A 25,632-nucleotide genomic window follows, 5' to 3' on the forward strand; every position below is an offset into this window, starting at 1 on the left:
GCAGTTATTTGCCTGGTATCATTCTGGGGGTTTCACATACACTATCTTGCTTAATCTGACAACACTTTTAGGTAAATAGGTGCTTTTAACATTCTCATTTCCAATTTGAGAAAAAAAGGCTTTAGATAGGTCAAATAACTTGCCCATGGTCACCAGCAGGATCTGAACCTGACCTTAAAAGGAGAAGGTGAGTCACGCTCTTAATCACTTAGATGCTTTTCTTGACTTTGAATGGTGGAATCTTTTATGACCAGTATTTCCTAGAGCAATGAAACTTTAGGGTTGTAAGCTAATATAACAGAATTTTTAAAAACTAGGCCATTATTTTGATTATGCAGGGTTCATACCTCTGAAAGAGCAGTCAGTCTAAACCTAATCCCCAAAGAAAAACTTAATAAAAACTATATAAATCCTGATGTTGAGTACTTGCTTGAGTCTTTTTTTAGGTCTTTCTTCTCAATGATAATCCTATTCCATGTGATGTCAAAGAGAAAGCATTATCTGCATCTAAGATTTTTTTCCATAGCTCTGTCCCAACACTCTAACATTTTAAGTCATCTAAGATTTACATATTCTAGAGCCTGGGTTTTTATGAAAAAAAAAAGTCCAGAAAATATAATAGTCAAAAAATGAGAAAAATTAGAAGTTTATTTCAAAGCATCCAAAAGAACACAAATTAAACCATTATGCATATGCTAGGCCTTTCCCAGATATTCATGCTTGAAGAAGTTTCTTGTCTGTTTGATATTAAGGTTCCCTCTACAACCTAAAGTCATTGATACTACTTAGTATTTTTCTCTGTGGAAATATTGTGAATATTGGTTAGTATTCCAAGTGAACCCCAAAGTCTCCATATCTGATTTACACATGATATTTGTAAAAAGGTATGCCTAAAATTTACAATAAAACAAAGTTCTACATTAAAGAATGTTAAAAGGAATTATATTCTGCCAATAACAAAGAACCCCAAAATGATGACTTAAGTACAATAAAAGTTTATTTTTCTCTTACATAAAATAAATTAAGAGCCTGGAAATTTCATGGTCATCAATGACCCAAGCTACTTCTTTCTTTTTTTTTTTAGCTGTCCCCCGTATATGACTCCCATTCTCAGTGTCACTCATGGTCCAAAATGGCTATTAGAAGTCTAGTTATTGGGGCTGGGGCTGTAGCTCAGTGGCAGCGTGCTTGTGCACATGTGATACATTAGGTTTGATCCTTATAGCACCACGTAAAATAAAAATGAAGGTATGCTGCCGTCCATCTAAACTAGTATGTGTATGTGTGTGTGTGTGTGTGTGTGTGTGTGTGTGTGTGTGTATATATATATATGCTTTTAAAAGAAAAAAAAATTTTGAGAAGTCTAGTTAATGATCCAGGCAGGTAGTAAGCAAAAGGACAGAAGAGCAAATAGAGTGCGTACAATTGTTTATTCTTTCATTCCCCTTTAAGATATTTTCTTGGATATTTACCCCACAACTTTCCTATATATTTCATAGGCTGTGACTTAAGTATTTAGCAACAACTAGTTACAAGCAAGACTAAAACATTGCTACCCAGAATAAAATCTGTCTTCCCTTACTTAGAAGAAGGGAAATATTTGTTTTTGAAAAGCAGCCCTCAGCCTCTATCCAAATTATATAATCATTCAGATTTCTAAGTTTAAAACATTACCATCTGTAGCTGGACAGTGATAGTTACAGTCAGAACCCATATGTCTTGCTGACCTATATTAACCAGAGCAGTTGCAATTGCTTCTATTAATGGTAAATTAAATGATAGTGAACCAATCTTAACATAAAATACAAGAGTTTTTACTTGCCTGTTTTCCTTAGCATGCTCCACCTGCCTCTTGGATATTTCAGAGTATTATTGCCTACTTATTTGATAAGGGTTTTTGTGATAATTTATCTTGCAAAATACAAGTTATGCTGTCTATCCAGATTCTGTGATTATAATTTAAATAGTTTTAGTAGGCTCTAGCATTTAACATTTGTCTTTAACTTTAATGCTTTGTATAACTTTGGGTAAGTTTTTCTTTTCTCAAATTTTCTCTTACAGTATAGCTGAAATACAGAAAGATGTGGAATACAGATTGCCATTCACTGTAAACAATCTGACTATTAACATTAACATGTGAGTAGAATTGTATCTTATTTTTTCATGTAATAGGAATTAAACTTTTTATTCTCTCGTAGTTACTATTAGAAATAAGCTGTTTAGAGTGAATTTAAGTAACTATAATTTTTTTAAAAAGTGTGCAACTTAGTGAATAATTTGTAAAAGACATCACTGATACAGGTAGCCATAGAAAAGGAAGTATAAAAGAGAAAATGCAATTAAAAGATACGGTAATAACCCTTAGTACTATAATTATTTTTATTAGAACTGGTCTTAGCTAAAGATAGGCTGAAAAATGATAATGACAAAGGAATCACATGGAAAACCTACAGAGATTGATTCACCTTTACATCAGAAACAAGTTAAAATGTTTGAAACTTCAACAGTAGATATACTACATCATTGAGAACAGTCAGGGCTGGTTTTGATCAGCTGATTTTTGCGGCAGGGTGGGGGAGTGGAATTAAAAGTTAAAAATGTAATTATGAGGTTTGTACTGAAGTCATAAACAGAAGAAGTTGGACTGATTGCTGAAGTTTCTGTTTAGGCTTAAATGCAATTATTAGTCTCCATTGTTAAAAAAAATAAGTTATTACCTCAGATTGCATTTAGGTGGTTGGTTGTTTGAGGAAGTATCTGGGTAAGGTAAAGAAAAAAAAACATCTCTTATTCATCTTTGTATCCTCATTGCTTAATATAATGCCTATGCAGAGGAGGCCTTATTAAAGAATAGTTACATGAATGGATTCAAGCATGAACATTTAACTCTGCCAAGCATTAAACTGCATTAACTTGACACATGAGCTTTATGAATCCTTATAGCCATCATGCAAATTAGGACAAAGTACAGACACATGGTTAGTAGATATCATAGCAGGATACAAATCCAGATTGATGGGCTGGAAAGGCCATTTATTATCTCTTTTACCAAAGTAGTTTTAAAATCTTTATATAAATGAAGTAGTTTTATTTCTCATCAAATGTCTGGGTAGAGATAAACAGGAGAATCCAACAAGGAACTAGTTTTCTTTGTGACAATACTGTCAACAAATAGCCTTCTGGGCCAACAGGAATAGAGAGACAGTGTAAAGGGAAAAATATTCTGAATTTTAGAGATTTGGAAAATAGTAAACTCATTTTTTAAGACTTTACCTGATAATTTTAATGTTGTAATGCTACAAAAGGTTAACTTTTCACCTTTGAGAATTTGTTAACAATAAATAGTTGGAGAACTTATTGGGTTTTTTTACTTGCAACCATGTGATTGATCTCAAAGTTGGGAGAGAGGTGTTAATTGGAACATTTAGATGAAAATAAGGTAGAATCAAGGCATGGCGAAATCCAGCATTTCAGTTCTAGTGCTTTGCATTTTATCTACTTACTCTTTAGACATAGAACAGATGTTGGAATAATTGCTGGTGGCATTTTAAAATTTAAGGAAAAAAAAGCAAAAACAAAACCCCAAGAATACTGTGTGGCCAGAAACTGTGATCCAATAAATAATCAGACAGGGTTTGTATGATTCATTTGATTCCAATTTTTAGCTGGGATTTTGTATAGCTTGGCATATTTGAAAATAATCACCATGATGTAAAAACTTCTATAATTCAAAGTGTCTATATTGCACATTAAGGTTTTAGCTGTGTTGAATTACTATATAGCCAAAGTGTAATTGTTCATAAATTTCAATTAACTCAATAACCATCATAGAGTTTTTTGGTATGGTTGGGGTTTTTATTTGTTTTTTGTTTGTTTGTTTGTTTTTGTTAGGTACTAAGGATTGAACCTAGGGAAACTTTACCTCTGAGCTATGTCCCTAGCTCATTTTATTATTTATTTATTTATTTATTTTACTTTGAGACGGATCTCACTAAGCTGACCAGGCTGGCCTCAAACTTGCCTATACTGGCCTTGAACTTGCAATCCTATTACCTCAGCCTCCCAGGTCACCGTAATTACGGGCCTGCTCTACTGTGTCAGGCATAGAACATTTAGTACTTAATGATGAATCTGTACAAGTGTAAAAATTTAATTTCCTTTTAACTAAAATTTTAGGATTGTGACTATATAATATTTCTTGTTTTTGTTTTTTTACCAGATTACTTCCTCCACAATTTCCTCAGGAAAAACCAGTGATCAGTGTTTATCCACCAATAAGACATCACTTAATGGATAAACAAGGAGTGTATGTTACTTCTCCATTAGTAAGCAATGTATGTGTGTAGTATAATTTTTTTCAGAGTACTATAACAAGTGTATTACTTTTCTACGAAATATGTTTGCAACCTAAAATTCATTTAAAATTTCACTTTGGATTCAGTAATTTTCAAAAAAATATTTTAACTTATATACTAGATAATATCATGTTTAGTTAATACTATGACTTATAGTTTTTGGATATGATATGGTTGACGTTAAAGGACTATAACTTTACCTTTGAACTCTCAAACTATCATAAATAGTGAAATGTGGAATTATTTTAGCTTTATTGTTGATTGAATGGACTTTCAATCTAATTTGCTAATTACTGAATACTTATAATATTGATTCTATAAGAAAATGTTGTGAGTTGTGGATTGCTGTTACGTTGATTTGACACAATTCTCTTTGTTTTTCTAGCAATACTTGACCTGCAAAAGTGGATTAAGATTTAAAATGACATTATGTCAATGAGACTTTATGATCTTTTTTTTTTTTGAAAGTGATTTTAATACTCATGCATTATTGTTACTTTCAGTTTACAATGCATTCAGATCTTGGGAAAATTATTCAAAGTCTGTTGGATGAGTTCTGGAAGAATCCTCCAGTTTTAGCTCCTGCTTCGACAGCATTTCCATAGTAAGTATATTTATAACAAATAAAAACATATTTGTACTTATCAAAGAAATCAAAATGCAGTTTAAAAGATTAAATGATGTTAAAAGATAACCCTCTAATTTCCATATCCTCATCTTCAAATGTACCCACACTTTTCAGTGGCAACTATATTGCTATTTTTCTAACATTTACCTTCCTTTTTCTGAATAATATGTACATAATGTTATCTCTCAATTCTTTCATTTTAGATATTTCTATTGACCTGTTATTATAATTGATAGCTACATTATAATAATTTTAGCTATCTTTCAAAAAGTTCTCTCCACCTTTTCTTCCAAGTGAAATTATATCATAATTTTAACTTATTATATCATTATTTTAAATTATATCATGATATAAATTATATCCTGATTTTAACCCATATTTGGTGTTTTCATTACTTTGACTTTAAATATATGAGCCAAGTATGTAACCATTTTTACTTTTTCCTGGAGTTAGTAGTTACCTCATTTTTTATTGCTTTTGTTTTTTTAGATCTTAATTTTCCACATCATAAATTTCCACAGAGCTCTTAGCAGTTCTGAAAAATATCTCTTAACCCATTTTTCACATCGTCAGGTCATCTCTAGGTTCTGTGGGATTTTGTTTTTGTTTTTGTTTTTCCTTTTACTTGCAGATGAAGTTGCACTTTTTCCCCCTCCATTCTGAGTTCTTCTCTATGATTATTCCACAGCTGTCATCCAGGAACTTCACTGGTCTTAGGATTTTCCTCTGCCACTTTCTTGTATTAAACTCCCTACTTCCTGGGTTTTGTATTGTGCTACCTCCTAGTTTCTTGGTTTACTGTCTTTTTATAGTTTCCTGAGTAAAGGAATGTTGTTCTATTTATTTAGGATGTATAACAAATTACCCTAGAACTTGTGGTTAAAATAATGAGAGCCTTTTTTTGATGAATCTTTTATTTAGTTAGGGATCAGTGGTGCTCACTTCCAGTTTTGCATTAGATCACATGGTTTGAAGTGAAGGCTGTCTTAATTCTGATGTCTGGCAGTTAATGTTGGCCAGAGGCTGAAACCTCAGTGGAAGCTGTCAGCTGACACCTCTATATGTGGCCTCTTCATGTGACCTGGGCTATTACACAGCATGACAGTTTAGGTTTTGACAGTGAGCATACCAGGAAAGAAGTCAAGACAGCCAAGAAGAAGCTGCATCATGTTTTGATTGTAGTCCTGGGTGTCATTCAGTATCATTTCTGCTGCTTTTTAACATCCCATCCAGGTTGAAAAGGAAGAGGAAATAGACTGTGTCTGTCAATGGAGTAGCAAAGTTCAAGAAGAGCAGGTGGGACTGGAAATCTTGTGGTAGCAATTTTGGAAACTACAATCTGTCACACTCCTGGCCACAAGAATTCACCTCTTTCCTACAGTCAAAAATACATTAATTTCCTCCCCCAAGAACTTCCAGAGTTCATTTTATTATAGAATTAGGCTCTTAATTTTGAGTCCAGGATTTTATTATCTAAATCAGGCTCCAGGAGAATTGAGGTGTTCTTGCTAAGCATAGTGGTGCATGTCTGTACTCTTAGCTATTGGGGGGCTGATGCAGGGGCATTGAATGTTTGAGGACAGTTAAGCAACTTAGCAAGACTCTGTCTCAAAATTTTTAAAAAGCCCAGCACCTCATAATTTTTTTTTTTTTTTAGAAAGGTTAGGGATATGTAGCTCAGTGGTAGAACACACCTGGGTTCAGTCTCCAGTACCATAATTATTCTTGTTCTGAAGACAAGTGAATTAAAATGACAAGGTTGCTGCCCCTGACATACCCATCATATAATGGTAGAACAAGCCTAGGATAACCATTTTAGACCATTCCACTCAAAAAAGGAGAAAATAGGAGCCTATTGCTGGTCCATAGCAATTGTGAAATCCATCTGGGCACATTTCTTTAATTAGGACTTAGCCTAACTTCATGAGAATGATTTTTTCACAGAATGATTCTGGATTCTTGGTTTTGCTTTCTGAGTCATTCTTCCTTTTTGTTTAAATATTAGATCTTGGGCTACAGATGTAGCTCAGTTGTAGAGTCCTTGCCTACTTCTACCACTGAGCTACATACCCTAGTAAGAGGTTTATAGACAACAGAGCAGTGCCTTCAAAATTCTAAGTGAAAAAGCACACCAATGTAGAACTTGAACCTTACCAACTATGAAGTAGTGAGAATGTTAAAGACATTTACAGACTTTTTTTAAGTCTCAAAATTTATCTTCCAAACTTCCTTGGCTGGAACATAAATTCTAATTTCTAAAAATGGCCATATTGGTACTTCCTGTCCCACATGCTCTTTCAGAGACTTACCACTTCCCCATCAAGAAGATAAGCCCATTTCCCTCCCCTTGAATCTGGCCAGGACTTAGGGATTTCCTCAACAAATAGAATGTAGGGGATGTGACACTGAATGACTTTAGCAACGAAGTCAAAAGAAGGCAGTATGCCTTCTCATAGTTGTGTCTTGGGGAGTTCACCCTTCATACTATAAGGAAGACCAAGCTACATAGAGAAGCCCCATCTAGGTATTCCCAGGTAAAGCTTCTGTTGAGAGCAAGCTGATGATGTGTACAGCATACATGAGCTTCTCCAATGAATTCTGCCCAGACTGCAGATTAGTAAACAGAATAAATGTTCTCCTTGTGGGTAATCTGTCATGCAGCCTTAGTTACCAGAAAGGATTTTGGTACCTGGAAGTAAAATGCTGCTGTGACACATACACATATGGAGATTATGGGAGGGGCTCTGTGACCAAGCAGAAGTGAAAACTGGAAATAGTCACAGGAAAGTATGAATGAATGAAGGGCCACAAAGAGACTTGTTAACAGGAATAGTGGAGGGAAGCTCTGTATTAGTGAAAGGTTAGTCAGCACTGTTGTTTATGATAATACGGAAAACAGAAAATATACCTAGTGAATTAGATGATCCAGCTAAGGAAATTTCTAGGCAATGTTAAAGTGCCACCCAACTTCTAGCTGGCTGTAGTAAAATGAGTCAGGAGGGAGTTAAAGAAAAGACTTCCTGAATTGAAAATAAATATGTACCCAATTCCCAGCTTTCCTTAGATTCTCAAATAAGAAATGTTATAAAAAAAGCAAAATTCAAACCCAGAGTATCATAGAAAATTCTTTGCTAACACCTCGGAAAGAACCAAGGTGCTGCCTCTGAGAACTACCCAGTAAGAAAAAATGTCCTTCAAGGCCTTCTAAAAATCTCAATGACAATGTTTCTCAGCAGCCTTGCTAGAAGCTCAGTAGCTTATCATGCCTTGTGGGTGTTGCTTTTGTCTGATGAAATAAATGAAAAATGGATTCATAAGAAAACCAAAAATATTTTAAAAGAATTATATCATCTTGGTCTAAAAGGGACAGAGATGGTATCAAATGAAAAGAAGCCTTGGATCTGTAAACTTCTATAGGTAAGAAGCAGGCTGAAAAAACTACTCTTCTGCAAATAAAGGTCTATATTTGGTTTTCCTTTTTTTTTTTTTTTTAAGTATGCTGGGAATGAAATGCAGGGCCTTGCTCATGCTAGGCAAGTGCTCTACCACTGAGCTACATACACCCCAGTCCTTTATTTATGAAACTTCTTTTAAGACTTATATTACAACTCTTAGAAGTATCTAATTTTCTTATTCTATATGTTTATATTATATTTCCTCTTTCTTATATTTCATTGTTTTAATATTTCTGAGTCCTTCTACTTAATTTCCAAGAACTTTTTCTTATTCAGAAGTCAGATAGCATCTTTGACACTGCCTGCAAATCTTAATCAGGTTATCCAGTTCATTTGGTACCTCAGCCTTCTCTCCTGCACCTTTTGGCTTCCTATTATCTACATCCTAGAATCCTGAGTCTTTATTTTTGGATAAAGATCTGGATATGCCATATTCAAAAACTGTATTTCCTGTGTTATTTATTGGTAAGGTTGATTATGAGATCACTCAGCTTTTTTGAAAATTCAAGCCAACGTGTTCACTTGCTACATTTAAAATAAGTTCTGTGATACAATGCACATTATTACACATCAAGTTTAATGTATTTTGTAGATTATTTTATGGGTTTCTATCTGCTACTGAGTTCAAAATACAGCAGATTGATTCAGAATTATTGATACCTTAATTCAATGATAGTAAATATTCTCTATATTGGTCATATTGTTGTTAAATAACTTGTTTTCATATACTTACCCTAGATAAAAGTTTTAAAATAAAGCTGAGCTATCCTTTGAAATAAACAATCATATTAGAAAACTTTTTAACTTAGCTTTTTAAAATTTTTAATTTGTTCTAATTACTTATACATGACAGACAGTAAAATACATTTTGACAGTTGTACACAAATGGAGCACAATTTGTCATTCCTTTGGCTGTACATGGTGCAGTCATACCAGTAGTGTAATCATACATGCATAGAGGGTAATAATGTCTGTCTCATTCCACCATCCTTCCCCTCCCCTCCTCTCCCTCCCCTCTTCACAACCCAGAGTTCCTTCATTCTTCCCTCCCGCCACCCTCCATTATGGATTAGCATCTGTTTATCAGAGAAAACATTTGGCCTTTGGGTTTTGGGGACTTGCTTATTTCACTTAGCATGATGTTTTCTAGTTCCATCCATTTACCTGCAAATGCCATAATTCATTTTTCTTTAAGGCTGAGTAATATTTCATGGTGTATATGTACCACATTTTCTTTATCGATTCATCTGTTGAAGGGCATCTAAGTTGGTCTAAAAGGGACAGCAATAGTATCAAATAGTTTACTTATTTTGAATTGAGCTGTTATAAACATTGATGTGACTGCGTCACTGTAGTATGCTAATTTTAAGTCCTTTGGGTATAAACTGAGGAGTGGCATAGCTGGGTCAAATTGCTGCTGCTTCCATTCCAAGTTTCCTGAGGAGTCTCCATACTGCTTTCCAAAGTGTTTGTACCAATTTGCAGTCCGACCAGCAATGTGTAAGTGTACCTTTGTCCCCACATCCTTTTAAGCATTTATTATTGCTTGTGTTCTTGATAATTGCCATTCTGACTGGAGTGAGATAGAATCTCAGAGTAGTTTTGATTTGCATTTCTCTAATTGCTATAGATGATGTGCTGGGTTGCATGCAACTAAAACACTCAGGGGTCACTCCAGGGAACTGGGCTAATTGGGCTGCGCAAAATAACCACACAAGTGACAGAAATACCTTTTTCTTTGAGGGTGCTGTGATGGCTCTTCTGACCTTAAGGGTCCACAGAAAGAGAGAGAGCATGTGCTTACCCCTTTTATTAAGGAGAAGCTATTCAAATGAGGTAAGGTAAGGGGTCAGGTTTCAAGGGGCTGTCTAGCTTCTTGATGTCTGCTGTCAGCAGGTTGACTGACATCTGGGTAGGCCACACCCAAGGGCAGTGTAAGAGAAGGAGACACACAAAAAGTGTTTCCATGGAACATTCTATCCCAAACAGGGCAAAGGGGTAATATTACAAAGGAACAGGTGAGCATAGCTCCACCCATGGAGATGTAAGAAGGCTCACCCATGCACGAAGACACAGTTGCTTGTACCCTAAAGATTGGGGCTATCATCTGGGTTGACCAACAATGCCGCACCACCAATCAGAAGGGGAGACAGACACAGTCACATGCTAGTCAGCCTCCCAAAATGATGAACATTTTTTCATGTTTGTTGATCGACTATTTCTTTTGTGAAGTGTCTGTTCAGTTCCTTAGCCTTAGCCCATTTATTGACTGGGTTATTTGGTTTTGGGGTGTTACGGGTTTTTGTTTTGTTTTTGAGTTCTTTATACATCCTGGAGATTAGTGCTGTATCTGAGGTGTATGTGGTAAAGATTTTCTCCCATGATATTGATTATTTCCTTTGCTGAGAAGAAGCTTTTTAATTTGAATTTATCCCATTTATTGATTCTGAATTTTTATTTCTTGCATTTTAAGAGTCTTGTTAAGGAAGTCAGTAAGCTGACATGATGAAGATTTGGGCCTGCTTTTTCTTCTATTAGGCGCAAGATCTCTGTTCTAGTGCCTAAGTCTTTCATCCACTTTGAGTTGATTTATCTCTACAGTGAAAACTACAGAATACTAAAGAAAGAAATTGAAAAAGACCTTAGAAAATGGAATGATCTCCTGTGCTCTTGGATAGGCAGAATTAAAATTGTCAAAGTGGCCATAGTACCAAAAATATGGTACTATTAAAATCCCAATGACATTCTTCACAGAACTAGAAAAAGCAATCATGAAATTCTTTTGGAAAATTAAGAGACCCAGAATAGCCAAAACAATCCTTAGCAAGAAGGAATGAAGCAGGAACCATTATAATACCAGACGTTAAGCTATACTACAGAGCAATAGTACAAAAAACAGTATGGTATTGGCACAAAAATAGACATGTAGACCAATGGTACAAAATAGAAGACACAGAGACAAACAACATAAATACAGTTATCTTTTACTATAGACAAAGGCGCCAAAAACATATATTAGAGAAAAGATAGCCTATTCAACAAATGGTGCTGGGAAAACTGGAAATCCATGTGTAGCAAAATGAAATTCACTGAGTTTTTTGAATAGACCATATATTCCCTTAACTTAAAATTCAAAAAGTCTAGGGAGTATAAAGTGGAAAGTCTGTCTGCCACTTCTTGTTCTCTTGCAATTTAAGTTTTTTTTTTTTTCCTCTTTGGCATCCAGAGTTGTGTGTGTGTGTGTGTATGTGTTTGTGTTTCCTAAGGCATTTTATGCATATACAAGGAAATATGAATGTAGTATTTTGTTCTCTTCCCCAATCCTTTTTACCCAAATGATAGCTTCCTGTTTCCTTGCTTTATTTTCACTAAATAATATGATTTGGAGTGTTTTCAAATTAGTAACTAAGGCTCTTTCCAATTATTATTTTATGCCCACAAAGTATTTGTTCTAATTTCTAAAGTATTATATCCACAAAGTATTATGGATATACTGTAATTCATTAACAAAAGTCCTATTGATTGAGATGTTTGTTGTTTTCAACCTTCTCTAACATAGCATCACATTGCTTTGTTGCCCTCAGTGCCACAGCAAATATTTTTCCCAAACATGAGTATATTTGTTGAATAAATTCTAGAAGTCATATATACTGTTGTAACTTTTGACAAACACTGCAAAATTGCCCTCCAAAGCAGTTTTAGCAGTTTTTTCTATATACAATGCTTATTTCCCTGTGTTCTTTTCCAACACAGTATGTTATCAAAATAAATCTTTAGCTATTTAGGCAGAACATGATATGTTAATATAATTTTAGTTGTACCTATGTTATAACAGTGAAAGTGAACATTTTTCCTATGCTTTAGAGATGTTTCTCTTTTCTTTTCTGTAACCAGTATTTTTTTATTCTTCACTTTGCCATTGGATTGTTAGTCCTTTATCAATTTGTAGGAATTATTTTTATATTAGAGAAATCCTTTTTTAATTTTAAGACAGGGTCTTACTGAGTTGCTAAAGGTCTCACTAATTTGCTGTAGCTGGCCTCAAATTTGCTATCCTCCTGCCTCAGTTTCCCAAATCACTGTGATTACAGTTGTGTTCTGTTTTGTTTTGTTTTTTGGTACCAGGGATTGAATTTAGAAGCACTTAGCCACATCTTCAGTCCTTTTTTATTTTTTTTTGAGACAGGAACTCACTAGTTGCTTAGGGCCTAAGTTGCTGAGGCTGGCTTTGAACTTTCAATCCTCCTGCCTCAGCCTCCCAAGCTTCTATGATTTCAGGCATGTGCCACTGCATACAGCCACACTCTGATCTTTTAAGACTTTTTTTAAAAAAATTAATCCTTAATCCATTAAGTTTTTATAATATTGTAAATATTAGAATGTGACTTGAATTTAATTTTGTCCAAACATTCCAACACTAATTACTGACCTTTCTATTTTTCGCTTACATGAAATTTGATCTTTATTACATCCTAATTCCCAAATGTGTTTAGTCTTTTTCTGCATTTTATATTTATTCCATTAATCTCCTATCTATTCATAAGTACTGACCTATAAATTTTTTTATTATTAAAGTTTTATAATTTATTTTGCTGTATGGAAAGGCTGTTATCTTTTTACCTTCCTTTTTCTATATATAAAATTTGGTTCACTAGTAAACACTTCAAAATCTGTAACAATGTTTTCTTCCAACAAAATTTCAACTCAAGTTAATTTATATCATGAAATGAAGTAATAATATTCCAACAGAAAATGTTTAAGCTTGATGTGATTTGAAACATGTTTCAGTTCAAACTGAAACATTTTAGTGGTTAATATTGTTTTAAACATACCGTAAGTCCTTTACCTTTTACATATAACTAATATAAACTTACTCTATTAATTCAAATATTGGCATTTACCTGATTCTCAGTCTGCCTTGATGCCTGAATTCCCTTTTTTTTTTTAATAATTTGATGCTTTGTGAACTTTTCTAAGGGAGAATATATTAAATGTATAATGTTTAGGTTTATCTTACAAAAAAAACACTGACTTCATTATTCTCTAATTAAATCCCAAGTACGTAATGCTGTGCCATTATTTAACATTTTTTGCAGCTTATGTACATATTTACTTTTTCTTTCAAATTTTTTAGAAAAGCAGTCTTACCTTTCAGTTAGATTTTTCCAAGTACAGTGAAAGTTACTAAGAAGCATCCCCTTGAGTAATGTTCCTGGGTTAAATGTTGTTCTCTATTCTCTCTGTGAAAAAATGATATCAGTGGAATGCTAAAACTCAAAAATGGCCTATTAACTTTTACTCTAACCACTTGAATTGTATGCTTTCTAAAGTAGTCATCTTTTTTTCAAAGAGAACTGCAGTTCTCTTTTGGGGGGCTTTATAGTTTATCAATTACAATTATATTAGTCATATAATTATAACAAGTATTACCAAAAACAGAGTTCTAGCAATAGAAATGAATGATTATTGTTTAGAACAATTTAGTCATAATTTTCTATTCTTCACACCTAAATGTGATCTAATTCTCATTCTCTTTTTCTCTTTAGCCTGTACAGTAACCCAGGTGGGATGCCTCCTTATGCTTCTCAGGGCTTTCCATTTCTTCCTCCATATCCTCCACAAGAAGCTAACAGGAATATCACTTCTTTGTCTGTTGCTGACACTGTTTCTTCTTCAACAACAAGTTATACCACAGCCAAGCCTGCTGCTCCTTCATTTGGTGTCCTTTCAAGTCTGCCATTACCTGTTCCCACAACGGACACTTCAGCTCCGGTTGGTGTCTTTAGTAGCCTAATTTGTACCCATGAAATATGCATTCAGTCAGCAGACATTTATTGTTTATTATGTGCCAGCTACTAAATTAGGCACAAAATATAAAAAGATTAAATAACATTTCCAACTTAAATAACAAACTCAAAGAGGTAAGCAACAAATGATCAAATAATTTCAAATAAGGAACTTCTCAAGACATGCTAGTGTTATGGTAGAGACACAGTTGAAAAAATGGCCATTGCTCCCAGAGACCAAGGTAGAACTAGTAGGGATGCCTTTACAAAAACTGTAGTTCTGGTTTTTTACCATTTTATCTCTAGTGCCTGAAACCAAGCCTGATATATATAGCACTTGCTCAGTAAACATTATTCAGATAAAAGAAGGAATGCATTCATGCTTGGTTTTTAGACAGGATCTTGCTAGGTAGCCTATACTGGCCTCAGACTTGTGATAAGCCTCCTTAGTAGCTGGGATTATAAGCACACACCACCAAGCTCAGCTTTTGAGGCCAGATTTTGAAAGGTGGTTATGAATTTGCCAGGATAACAGGAGGCTCTAGAAGACATTCTGTGATAGGCAATAACTTTGACAAAGGCTTTGTAGTATACCTCAGATGGTATTTTTGTAAAGCCGCCTATAATAGATCTCTCTGGTTGTCGTTTTGGGTGTAGAGAAAGGCACAAGGACTGATCATGTAGATAAATCAGGTGTCAGATTAAAGAGGAGCTTCTATAACATACTAAGGACTTCAAGCATCCCATTGGTTTAAAAACTATGTTTTGAGGCTGGTTACTTGCCACATGTGATGTTACAGAAGGAGAGACCAATACTTGGTACATAAAATATTCAAAGGGATTTGAAAACTTTCCCTTTTAACCCTTAATGAATATCACCCATAGTAATACTTAAACATTGTAAAACCTTATTATATTAAAAATTACTAATTTCAAAGTTTGTAATCATTTAGAGTAGAAACCCAAGTGGACTTTGTTTTTCCAAACTTTTCATCATTGTGTTAATAAACAAACTGCAATGAGTATTGACAAAAGTATAAGAGAACTTTTCAAGGGTCTTCAAACATAAAAAATTTTATATATATTCAAACAGTGGATACTGTGCTCTGCAACTACCTTGTTCTATGTAACCCAGATACATAACTATTCAGACTACTGACAGCTTAAGTTTTTCTATACTTACTGTCTTTCATTTAAGAGAAATACATTCATCTGTATCCATGAAATCCACTGATATTTCCCATACCTGTTACAGATACTCTTAAGATATTTATTTTATACCCATACATTTGCCCATGAAAGAAAGCTAACACAGGCTCTCACCAAAGGCCCTAATCAACAAAAAAAGAAGAAGTAAGCTTGTATGTACAAATTTATACTGGGGAAGAAAAATACAAGGGGAGCATAAGGGCCATGTGAAATAAGAAGATGAAGATGTGATCATGAGAATAGTTATGGGACATAGTAGATTAAAAATTACTATATATGTAAAAGGGAATAATCAAAAGATGGCTGAAATGTAACACCCTTTAAATTCTTCTTTAGATAAGCCAGAATGGTTTTGGTTATAAGATGCCAGATGTTCCTGATACATTTCCGGAACTCTCAGAATTAAGGTAAAAAACTTAAGTTGGGATATATTTTATTTATAAATATAAACCAGATTATCATTTCATATTCATATTAAATAAAAAGATTTTTAAAAATCTTCACTATTCCTATATTGTGATTATCTTAGGGGGAGAATTTTAGGTATTAAAGGTTGCATTTATTGAGTGAGTAGTCTACACCCAGGGATTTTTCTAGATGCTAAGAGTGAAATATAAGTTATTAAGGTAACAAATATTTTTCATATGAAAAATATTTTTTGCATTCTTTGAAAGTTATTTCTGAATATATTTATATCTGATTATTTCATAATATATCTTGGCCTATTTAGTTCTTTCATTGCTCCTTAATGATAATTCTTTAATGTTATCTTCTTTCTTCAACATTTTATTTATTAAATTTTTTGTTGCTAGTTTATTTGAATCAGGATTCAGAAAAATGTTCAACTATTATATTTAAATGCTAGCTTTCTTAAGTATCCTTTAATGAACCTTTTATCTCTACCTTTATACATACACATATATATTCACGTGCTTATACCTACACATACACTAATAGATTTACATATACACACATACATATAGACATAAATACATACATATTTTATACATATACTATTATATATTTTTTTAAGAACTTGGTTGGTTGTCCTGTAGAGTCTCCCATTTCTACTTTCCACTATGGTTAACATTTTATTTTCCTCTTAAGCTTATATTTGGCCTTTTTATGTGTACATATAAAAATTATTTAGAATCTTATCAACCAAATAAAACTGAAAATTTGTGAATATTTATCATCATGGAGAAATACTATATGACTGATTTTTATTAACATATTTCTTTCTTTTGTATTCTAGTTTATCACAACTCACAGATATGAATGAACAAGAGGAAGTATTACTAGAACAGTTCCTGACTTTGCCTCAATTGAAACAAATTATTGCAGACAAGGATGACTTAGTAAAAAGTATCGAGGAATTAGCAAGTATGTCTTCCCTTATTTAACTTCTTATTTCCGGAGAAAAGTGTGATCTTTATCTGGAAATAACCAGAGAATTTATCTTACAGGAAAAAATCTCCTTTTGGAACCTAGCTTGGAAGCCAAAAGGCAGATTGTTTTAGATAAGGTGAGTTAGTGATCATTTTGAAGAAATTTATATAATTTAAAAATAGAATTAAACAGAATTTTATTTTCTCTTTTAGTATGAATTACTTACACAAATGAAATCTACTTTTGAAAAGAAGATGCAAAGGCAGCATGAACTTAGTGAGGTAAGAGTCTAGTTTTTTTCTTTCCTATGAGAACTTTTCATCCTGATGTGCATAGGCCACCTTCTGTCAGCTACCTTTTGTTAGATGTCTGTCTATAAAAGCCTGATACCTTTAAAAATACATGAGCAGCTCTGTTATTAGATACTATAATAAATTATTTGTGTTCATACAAGAATATGTTTGGTTCTAAAACAGGAAAATATGAAATGCCCCACAAATAACTTCTGGGTAAGTTATAAAAGTAGTGTAATAGTTGTAATAAAACTTAACAATAAAAAAAATCTTTAACTTCAGACTCAGAAATAAGCTTATGTATGAAATAAGTTTATGTATGAATATTTTAAATGAAAAGTTATCAAATTGAAAAATATAATATATGAAAGCGTTTTATAAAATTCAGCCTATATCTGTGAAAAAATAAACCTTTAAAATTGGAATGGAGGAAATAATCTATATTGTCTACCAATAAGTCATCATTGTTATTAGTATTGTATTTCCTTCAAAATCAAATTCTGAAAGATTAAGCCAATGTAATAACACATAAATTAGAAATAAGAGCAAAAAAAGGAGAATATTATTTATAATGAATTTCAGATGATAGGATTATCATTTAGAAAAAAAATAAGAATAGTAGCTAATATTGAGTGATTAATGTATGTCTTGCACTGCACCAGGATATTTATATATATTGGCTCATTATTACCCCAAATCCTACAAGACAGGTATTGTTACTTTTCTGTTTTCCATTTTATAGAAAGTTTTAGGGTTCAGAGTCAAACCTAAGCAATCTTGTGTCTCATAAAATGTGTGAAAATCAACTGAAATACTCTTAGATACATATTGGAATTTAGTAGATATGAAAGAAGCTTTTAATAATAGTCAACATCATTCCTTACACAAACTCTTAGTAAACTAAGAATATAAATTAATTTTTATTTGATAAAAAAAATTAGAAATCAACTGTAAACATCACATTTAGTGACTAAACATTTCCAGAATCTCATTAATGTTGGGAATAAGAGAATAATGCCCCATTGTCAACTGCTGTATAATATTGCTTTGGAGGTTCTGATCACTGCAATCAGACAAGGGAAATAAAAGGTGTATTAGAAAATAAGAGGTGAAATAATTGTTTACCAAAAAATAAACAATCAGTAATCCTAGAGAGAAGAGAAATTTTTCATCTTATGTTCCAACAATTAGTACTCAAAGCTATATCCCCAGCCTAGGAAGGTTCCAAAACGAAATAGAGAAAAAATAGCTCATTTACAGTAGCAACAAAAATACAAAATATTTAGAAGTGAACCTGATGAAGTGAGTTAGTAAACTTTACTTAATGACATGAAAGAACTCTTGAGCTATTTTCTAAGGCTATTTTTAGAGCAACACAATATTCATGGAATGAATATTACCATGTTATAAACACTTCATTCTTCCCAAAATAATTTATAAACTTATAGTCTGGGGTTGTAGCTCAGTGGTGGAGTTCTTGCTTCACATATGTGAGGCACTGGGTTTTATCCTCAGTTCCACATTAAAATAAATGAATAAATATATAAAAGTATTGTGTCCACCTACAACTAAAAACATTAAAATACATACATATACATTAGTTGCAACCAAATTGCCAAAAGTATTTTTTTTTTATCTTAATGGATTTTATCTAAAAGTTCATCTGAAAGACTAAACAGGTAAAAGTAGGAAAAGCTTAAATGAAATAATAATGGAAAAGAGTGCCCTTTTCTACTATCAAAATACACTGTAAAAACTCATGATTTAAAATGGTGTAGTAGTTTTGTAGAAAAATAGTTTCATACAGTTCAGAAATAGACTCATATATGTGAGTGATTCATTGGAAAAAATTGAGGATTCAATAAATGATATACTTGGTTGTCCATTTAGTATCCATTCATAGAGAGTAAGGTCACTATATCATATAGGATGCAGAAAGATATTGTAGAAAAACTTTCTGTGGAAACCACAGTCAACTAGCTCTCTAGGAGTTTTATTAAGATTACAGTGAGAGAAACTTCTGAGCATTATAAAAGAGGAAGAAGCATGAAGGAAAATTAATTAATTTCACTATGTATAAATTAAAGTTTTTTTAATTTCAAAAATTATAAAGTCAAAAGTGAAATAAGAAAGAGAACAAATATTTGTCACAAATGATAAATAAATATTAATGGCAATGGTTGATGAAAAGTGAAGGAAAAACAAGTTACTCACAAGAGAAGAAATATAAATATCCAATAAAGATTCTGCTTTAACTGTTATTTTAGTCCCTGAAAGTTTATAGAGGAATTACTGGAAGTGATTCTTGAGAAACTTAAAATTTAAAAAAAAAAAAAATTCACATGCAAAATAAATACTTTGATTCTAAGGCTTTTCCCTAGATGTATTCACTCAAGATGCTCTGGAGATGATGCCTGCTTTACACTTCAACGTTTGTAAATTACATGATTACACAATTGAGTACAAGAGTGTGAAACCTCTCCTGTTTTATTATGTTACCTAATACTTGCTCTAATGTTTAGCACATGACAGATACTCAATAAATATTTAGTGAATAAGTAAGTGGAAGCATTTGAATAATCAGTTTTAGCAAGGGTGATAATAATGGTGCATTACTGGATATTCCTGTATGTGAGGTACTCCATACATACTAAGGTGGCTATTAAAAATACTTCCTACATTTAGGTCTTTGATATATTTTGAGTTAATTTTTGTATAAGATTCCAACTTAATTCTTTTGCATTGGATTTCCAGTTTTTCTAGCATCATTTGTTTGGAAAAAAGTGTCCTTTTCCTATTGAATAGATTTGGCACCCTTGTCAAAATAATTTGATCATACACATGAGGGTTTATGTCTTGGCTCTCTCTTCTGTTCCTTTGCTTTATATGTTTTTATGCCAATACCACACTATTTTGATTAATGTGACTTTGTAGTAACTTTTTAAATCAGAATATAAATTGTCCAACTTTGTTCTTCTTCAAAATTATTTTTGTCATTTGTATCTCATGAGATTCCATATAAATTTTAGGATGGGCCTGTTTCTCAAAAAAATGCCAATGACATTTTAAGAGCAATTGCATTGCATCTGTAGATCACTTTGGTTAGTATTTTATCTTAATCATATTAAATCTTTCAACCCATAAATATAGAATATCTTCCCACTTACTTATGCTTTTAATTTCTTCCAACAGTTGGTTTTCTCTGTACAAGCCTTCTACCTCTTTGGTTAAATTTAATCCTATCACCTTTGCCATATTTTATTACTTAGAAGTGAGTCACTAGGTCTAGCCTACACTCTAGGACAGAGGATTAAACAAGAGCAGGAATATCAGGAGACAGAGGTTCTTGAGGGGTCATATTAGAGGGTGCTTCTCTTATGCATTTAATCCCAAAATCCCCAGGAAAGTACAATGATTTGCCTAGTTTCTTATTTAATAATTTGCAGCCAGTGGATTGGTTTTTCTAGTTAGGTATCTACTTTATAACCAAAAGCTAAGGACCTGGGTGAGACATGATAGAGGAGCAGATTTTCTCAAAATGAGGCATTTAGTAAATTCTTCTTCATAGCTCTACCTCATTTCTTTCCCTCAAAGGAATTTTTTAAAATTTTTCCCCCAGAGCTGTAGTGCAAGTGCCCTGCAGGCAAGATTGAAAGTAGCTGCACACGAAGCTGAAGAAGAATCTGATAATATCGCTGAAGATTTCTTGGAGGGAAAAACGGAAATAGACGATTTTCTCAGTAGCTTCATGGAAAAGAGAACAGTATGTAATACTCTTCCATTGAGGATGAGTGACAACATAACATCAAATTACTTAACTACACCCATGAGTAAAAAAACTTCAGCACATTACTGAGCTGGGGATTTGAGTGCTATGAGAGGAATCTGAAGAGCTTCTATTGAGAAGGATAGCAACACCCCATTGTCACTATCACTTATCAAACTTGCTTGTTCTGAGTACACAAGCAGGTAAATCAAATAACAATTCTGTTTGAGACATAATAGTTTTGTACCATTCTATAGAAGCTGGTAATTCAGCCTTGTTCTAATTAACAGTTATAGTGTACGCCTCAATTACAACCATTTGCACAAGTTGTTTAATGAGATAATATATAGAAATTAAAAAACAAATTAACAAACAAATTTAAAAATATTAACATTTTCAAACAGTTTTTATTTGATATTTCCATTGTATTTAAAGAAAACCTGAAAAAGTCTGCATTATTGTTTCTTGTCCTTTAGTAGGGTCCTAAATGTTTGCACAGTTTCTCTAAGCATCATATTTTTAAATTTTTAATTGGTAATTATAAGACATGAGATTTGTGTGTGTGTGCGTGTACAATATGTGTGTATATTTGCATATATATATATATATATATATATATATATTGTGTTAAGGCAGGTGAGGCAGAATGATTAACAGCAGGACTTATCTCCATATTTTTAAGACACAGTTATTTTAAATTTAAGAGAATTGATGTAAAGGATCAGGGTTTATATTACATTCTGGAATTTGCCAGTAAAAGCTATCTTCTATTAAATAGTTTTTGAATTCTTGAATTCTGAGGAATTAACTGTTTTAAACATTTAAAACTTAAAATAGTGTCAGTTGGATAAAAGAATTACATCATAATGTAAGAAATAATTGGCACATTTTTGGAGATGTAACTGATATTTTCAATAATTTATCTTCTAGATTTGCCACTGTAGAAGAGCCAAGGAAGAGAAACTTCAACAGGTGATAGCAATGCACAGCCAATTTCATGCTCCACTATAGGTAAATTGTATTTCAGGTTGGAGTCTCAAGGCTCTTGGAGAAGTAAATGTTCTTAACAGTGCCTGTTCTTTTGTGCTATGTAACATATAGAATGTTTTGTATTACATATTAAATATATTATATAATTAAGCATGTAGAACTAGAAATCTTTTGGATATTTCTGCAGTATGATATTGGCTTAGATGAAATGTTTTTTCAACACTAGATAGCTCCTCATGTAGAATTAGAAGTTAAGAGTTGATTTCTTTCTCTCAACTAGAGTATAGAGTATGCCATGTTACTTGGTTGACATATTATGAAATAGTCATATCATTTCTTTCTTTAAAATGTAATCTAGTGACTCAGGAGTCTGAGGCAGAAAAATCACAGGTTCAAAGCCAGTCTCAGCAACTTAGTGAGACCCTCTCAAAATTATTTTAAAAAAAAATGGGATGTAGTTTGGTAGTAAAATTTTCCTTCCTATACAGCACTAACAGGATGATTTTCCTAAAGTACCACTTTTGTCATAAAATTTCTCTGCTCCAGAATCTGTATTGAACCTATAATGTCAGATTTCTCTCTGGTTTAACTGTTTCTATAATCTGGCATATATTTCAACTCACCCAATTTAATTTGCCATTTTCTCCTTATGTTGTTTTGTATGTCATATTCTTCCTTCTACCACCCTGTCTTTGTTCGTGTTCTTAACTGATAACATTCTTTCCCTTTTATTCTCCATCAATTTTGTTTTAGGAATGATTTGGTTGAGTAAGCAAATCTCACCCTAACCAGGTTAAGTAAAAACCTATGTAGTTGGATAATGCAGGGATACACTATAGAGCCGAAGTGAAGAAATTACAGCTCAGTCACCCAAGTTTGAAAACACTAGGAACCACTCAACTAATATAGCTCCTTCCTGCTTTCATGCTAGAGCCACTTGTTGCATCTGTTGTTATTTGTTCATTTTTTGTTTTTCGGGGGGTGCTGGGATGAAACCCATGGACTTTGCATGCTTAGCATGCACTCCACCACTAAGCTATATCCCTAGCACTTTCTTCTCTTTCAATTTGCTCCTCATCTATTGCTTCCCAAATCCTGATTATATCAAATCTGCAGTTCAAGCAGCCATTCAAGACTAGCAAGAATCTCTGGAGCACTAACACAGATTCCCAGGGAAGAGATGTGTGAGATACCCATCCTGGCCTAATCAGCTTGGCCTGTAGATTAGTGTCATGTGGTCCTCTGCCCAATAAACCAGGCTACAGGAGTGGACTCTAAGGAGAACAGTAAGTTCCCTTAAAAAGGGAGTGGGATTCATGTTTTATTTAAGCCAATATCATACTGAAGAAATAGCCAACTGATTTCTAATGGTTATATGTTTATTTATATAGTAAGATGTATAATATATAATACAAAGGAAGGAAGTGACTTATCTCCTGTTCAAATACATCTGCCTCCTTATACAGTACTTATGCCAAGTCTGAGGGAAACTGTTTTGTATCTTATTTTATAATCATAATGTAAATTCCCTGTCTGCAGGGCTGATTTTTGATACCAAGTTGCATTCCCCACAGCTTGAGAAAAAAGTAGATACTGAGTAATTGCTAATTTAAATGAACATATTAATTTTTTTTCCTTATCACTGTTCCCTTATAATCAAGTTATAGGTAGATTTTAGTTGGAAGAGAATATAAAAAGATGAAAATTTATCACCTCAAATTAAATCTTAGATTTTTAAATTTTTCTTTTCTTTCCAGATTTTCCCGAAAACATGAACTGCCAAGAGAAAAATGAGACATAAAACTTAAGCACATTGTTTTATATTTATGATTTGCAAATTGGCATTTCATCATGGGGGCTGAATTCACAGATATACTATATAGATTGTATACAGAACTGAGACTGATTTTGTATAGATCAAAATACTTGCTGTGATCTTTGCTTTGAGAAAATTTTCTGCACTATTTGCACTAAAAATGTTTATTTATTGTTGATAAACTATCATATATTTAAGTTCTGCTGCTATTCCTCTTATTATTGATTAAATGGCTATGCATGTAATTTCAGCTACTTTTCAGTACTTTATAAAACTAATTTAAATTTGTAGTTTTAATTCAAAGCTGCCTCAGTTCTTTATCAAGAGTGGTGTGGTTTTTAGATTATTTTCCTCTCAACCTTTTTTTAAGAAATTTTCAACTGTGGAAAGTCACCATTTTCTTTCTTTCTGGATGATAAAACTTTTCAAGGGCAATTTGTTTTTAAATATTCATAGTGTCAGGAAACACCAGACCTGCCAATGTGCCATCTCAAGTAAGTAACTTTTACCTACAATAAATCAAAAAAGAGTAAACCAGCTCTTCATATATTGTTTTATTTTTAAAACTAAAGATACATTTAAGTTGCAAGACAGTTAAATAAATATTTTACTTAAGAAAATGACTGGTTTCGTTTAAACCAATCCAAAACAAACTTTCAGGCTAATTCTTAAAACATAAGTATCTGATGGATTTGTGGTTAGATGGGTATGCTTTCTAAATTCCTAATGTTAAAAACAATCTTTTTGTTAATAAAAATAATCTAGACATAAAAAAAAAAAATCAATGAATTTTTCTCATTTTTATGTGAATTCAATTTTCCTGAGAAAAGTTTTATAGGAACTAGTAAAAGTACTATTTAGTTTTTAAGCAATCCAAATTTTTAATGAATTTCCTCTTCATTTGTACTGTGTTCAGTACTTTGCTTCTATGCCATGTCACCAAATGAACATATTTCATAAGTAGCCCTAAATGATTCTAAAGGGAGAAAATTTTGAACTCTAACTGAGGCTCAATAAACTAGTGTCTAAATCACGAAACAACCTAGTGCATATTTTTGCTTAAATTTCATCCCCCTATAATTATCATTTCAACATCTGCATACAATATAGATTATCTTTGTCTTCATTCTTCTCTCCTTCTATACATGTCTTTAGCAATGGAGGTTTAGGGGAAAGACTTAATTTTCTTAGAATTGAAAAATACTTAATACTTAGTCTATATTTGTAGAACACAAATATTCACATGGACTAAAAAGGTACAATGTTGTATGCAAAAAAATGGCTTTTATTAATTGTCTGACTTGCCGGCACTGTGCTAAGGAAGGGCATGCTATTTAATATTCAGAAAGCTCAGAAAAAGGTAAAATTATTCCTGATTTGTGGATGAAATAATGAAGTAAAAGTATGTCAAATTTGTGATAGTCTTTTGGGCATTTAGAACTTTCCTTATTGTCTGTGACAATATCCAGTGTGATAGCATTGGCCATCAGAGATTAATATTCTCAACAATTATTGCAGTCACTGGAAGACTTTGCATTCCCAATCTTTTACAAACAAATCAGGTAGCTTTCCTGGAAACTAGATATATCCTAGAACAAGAGGTCAGCAGACCAGAGACCTTCTAAAAGACCATTCACACTAAAAATAATGCATTACGGAAATACCATATAAAGATAACTCAAACATGGTTTAGTTATTGAAGTGCTTATCTACCTCCTGTTCTACCAAATATATATACATGTATAAAAAATACATAATTTCCTTTAAATTAGTTTATTAGATAACCTCTTAACAACCCAGATTAGAGAAGTTTGATCACAATTATCTGTATTATATAAATTGGCAATTTAGTTCAGATATAGGTTATGTATGTCTTTTAGGATGGAAAGATTTTATGCCTGTGTGAATTTGGGTTCCATGACTGCAATAAACTTAAATGATGTTT

At 32.7% G+C, this 25,632-nt stretch overlaps 1 protein-coding gene across 2 annotated transcripts; it reads left to right on the forward strand.

Annotated features, from left to right (window-relative positions):
* The first annotated feature begins 1,980 nt into the window (after positions 1 to 1,980).
* Positions 1,981 to 24,725, forward strand: Vps37a (VPS37A subunit of ESCRT-I). 2 transcript variants are annotated; one of them, XM_015486057.2, is made up of 11 exons: positions 1,981 to 2,136; positions 4,220 to 4,334; positions 4,859 to 4,959; positions 13,985 to 14,210; positions 15,770 to 15,840; positions 16,689 to 16,816; positions 16,900 to 16,958; positions 17,035 to 17,103; positions 20,735 to 20,878; positions 21,812 to 21,892; positions 23,629 to 24,725. In XM_015486057.2, exons 1-10 carry the CDS (start codon positions 2,009 to 2,011, stop codon positions 21,890 to 21,892), a joined length of 1,122 nt encoding a protein of 373 aa, XP_015341543.1. In that variant the 5' UTR covers positions 1,981 to 2,008; the 3' UTR covers positions 23,629 to 24,725. The 2 variants fall into 2 exon arrangements, with proteins under 2 accessions (XP_015341543.1, XP_015341544.1); XM_015486058.2 differs by having other exon boundaries at positions 21,812 to 21,853.
* Positions 24,726 to 25,632: the final 907 nt, after the last annotated feature.

This window comes from Marmota marmota, unplaced genomic scaffold (assembly GCF_001458135.2).
Source record: "Marmota marmota marmota unplaced genomic scaffold, marMar, whole genome shotgun sequence".
NCBI classification, from domain to species: Eukaryota; Metazoa; Chordata; class Mammalia; order Rodentia; family Sciuridae; genus Marmota; species Marmota marmota.

Excerpts from the sequence above, each read along its gene's own strand:
- Vps37a (XM_015486057.2), top strand. The coding sequence starts at position 2,009 with ATGCTTTGTATAACTTTGGGTAAGTTTTTCTTTTCTCAAATTTTCTCT. Across the intron at positions 4,960-13,984 it reads GCTTCGACAGCATTTCCATA|CCTGTACAGTAACCCAGGTG; the intron begins GTAAGTATATTT and ends TTTTCTCTTTAG. Across the intron at positions 14,211-15,769 it reads CAACGGACACTTCAGCTCCG|ATAAGCCAGAATGGTTTTGG; the intron begins GTTGGTGTCTTT and ends ATTCTTCTTTAG.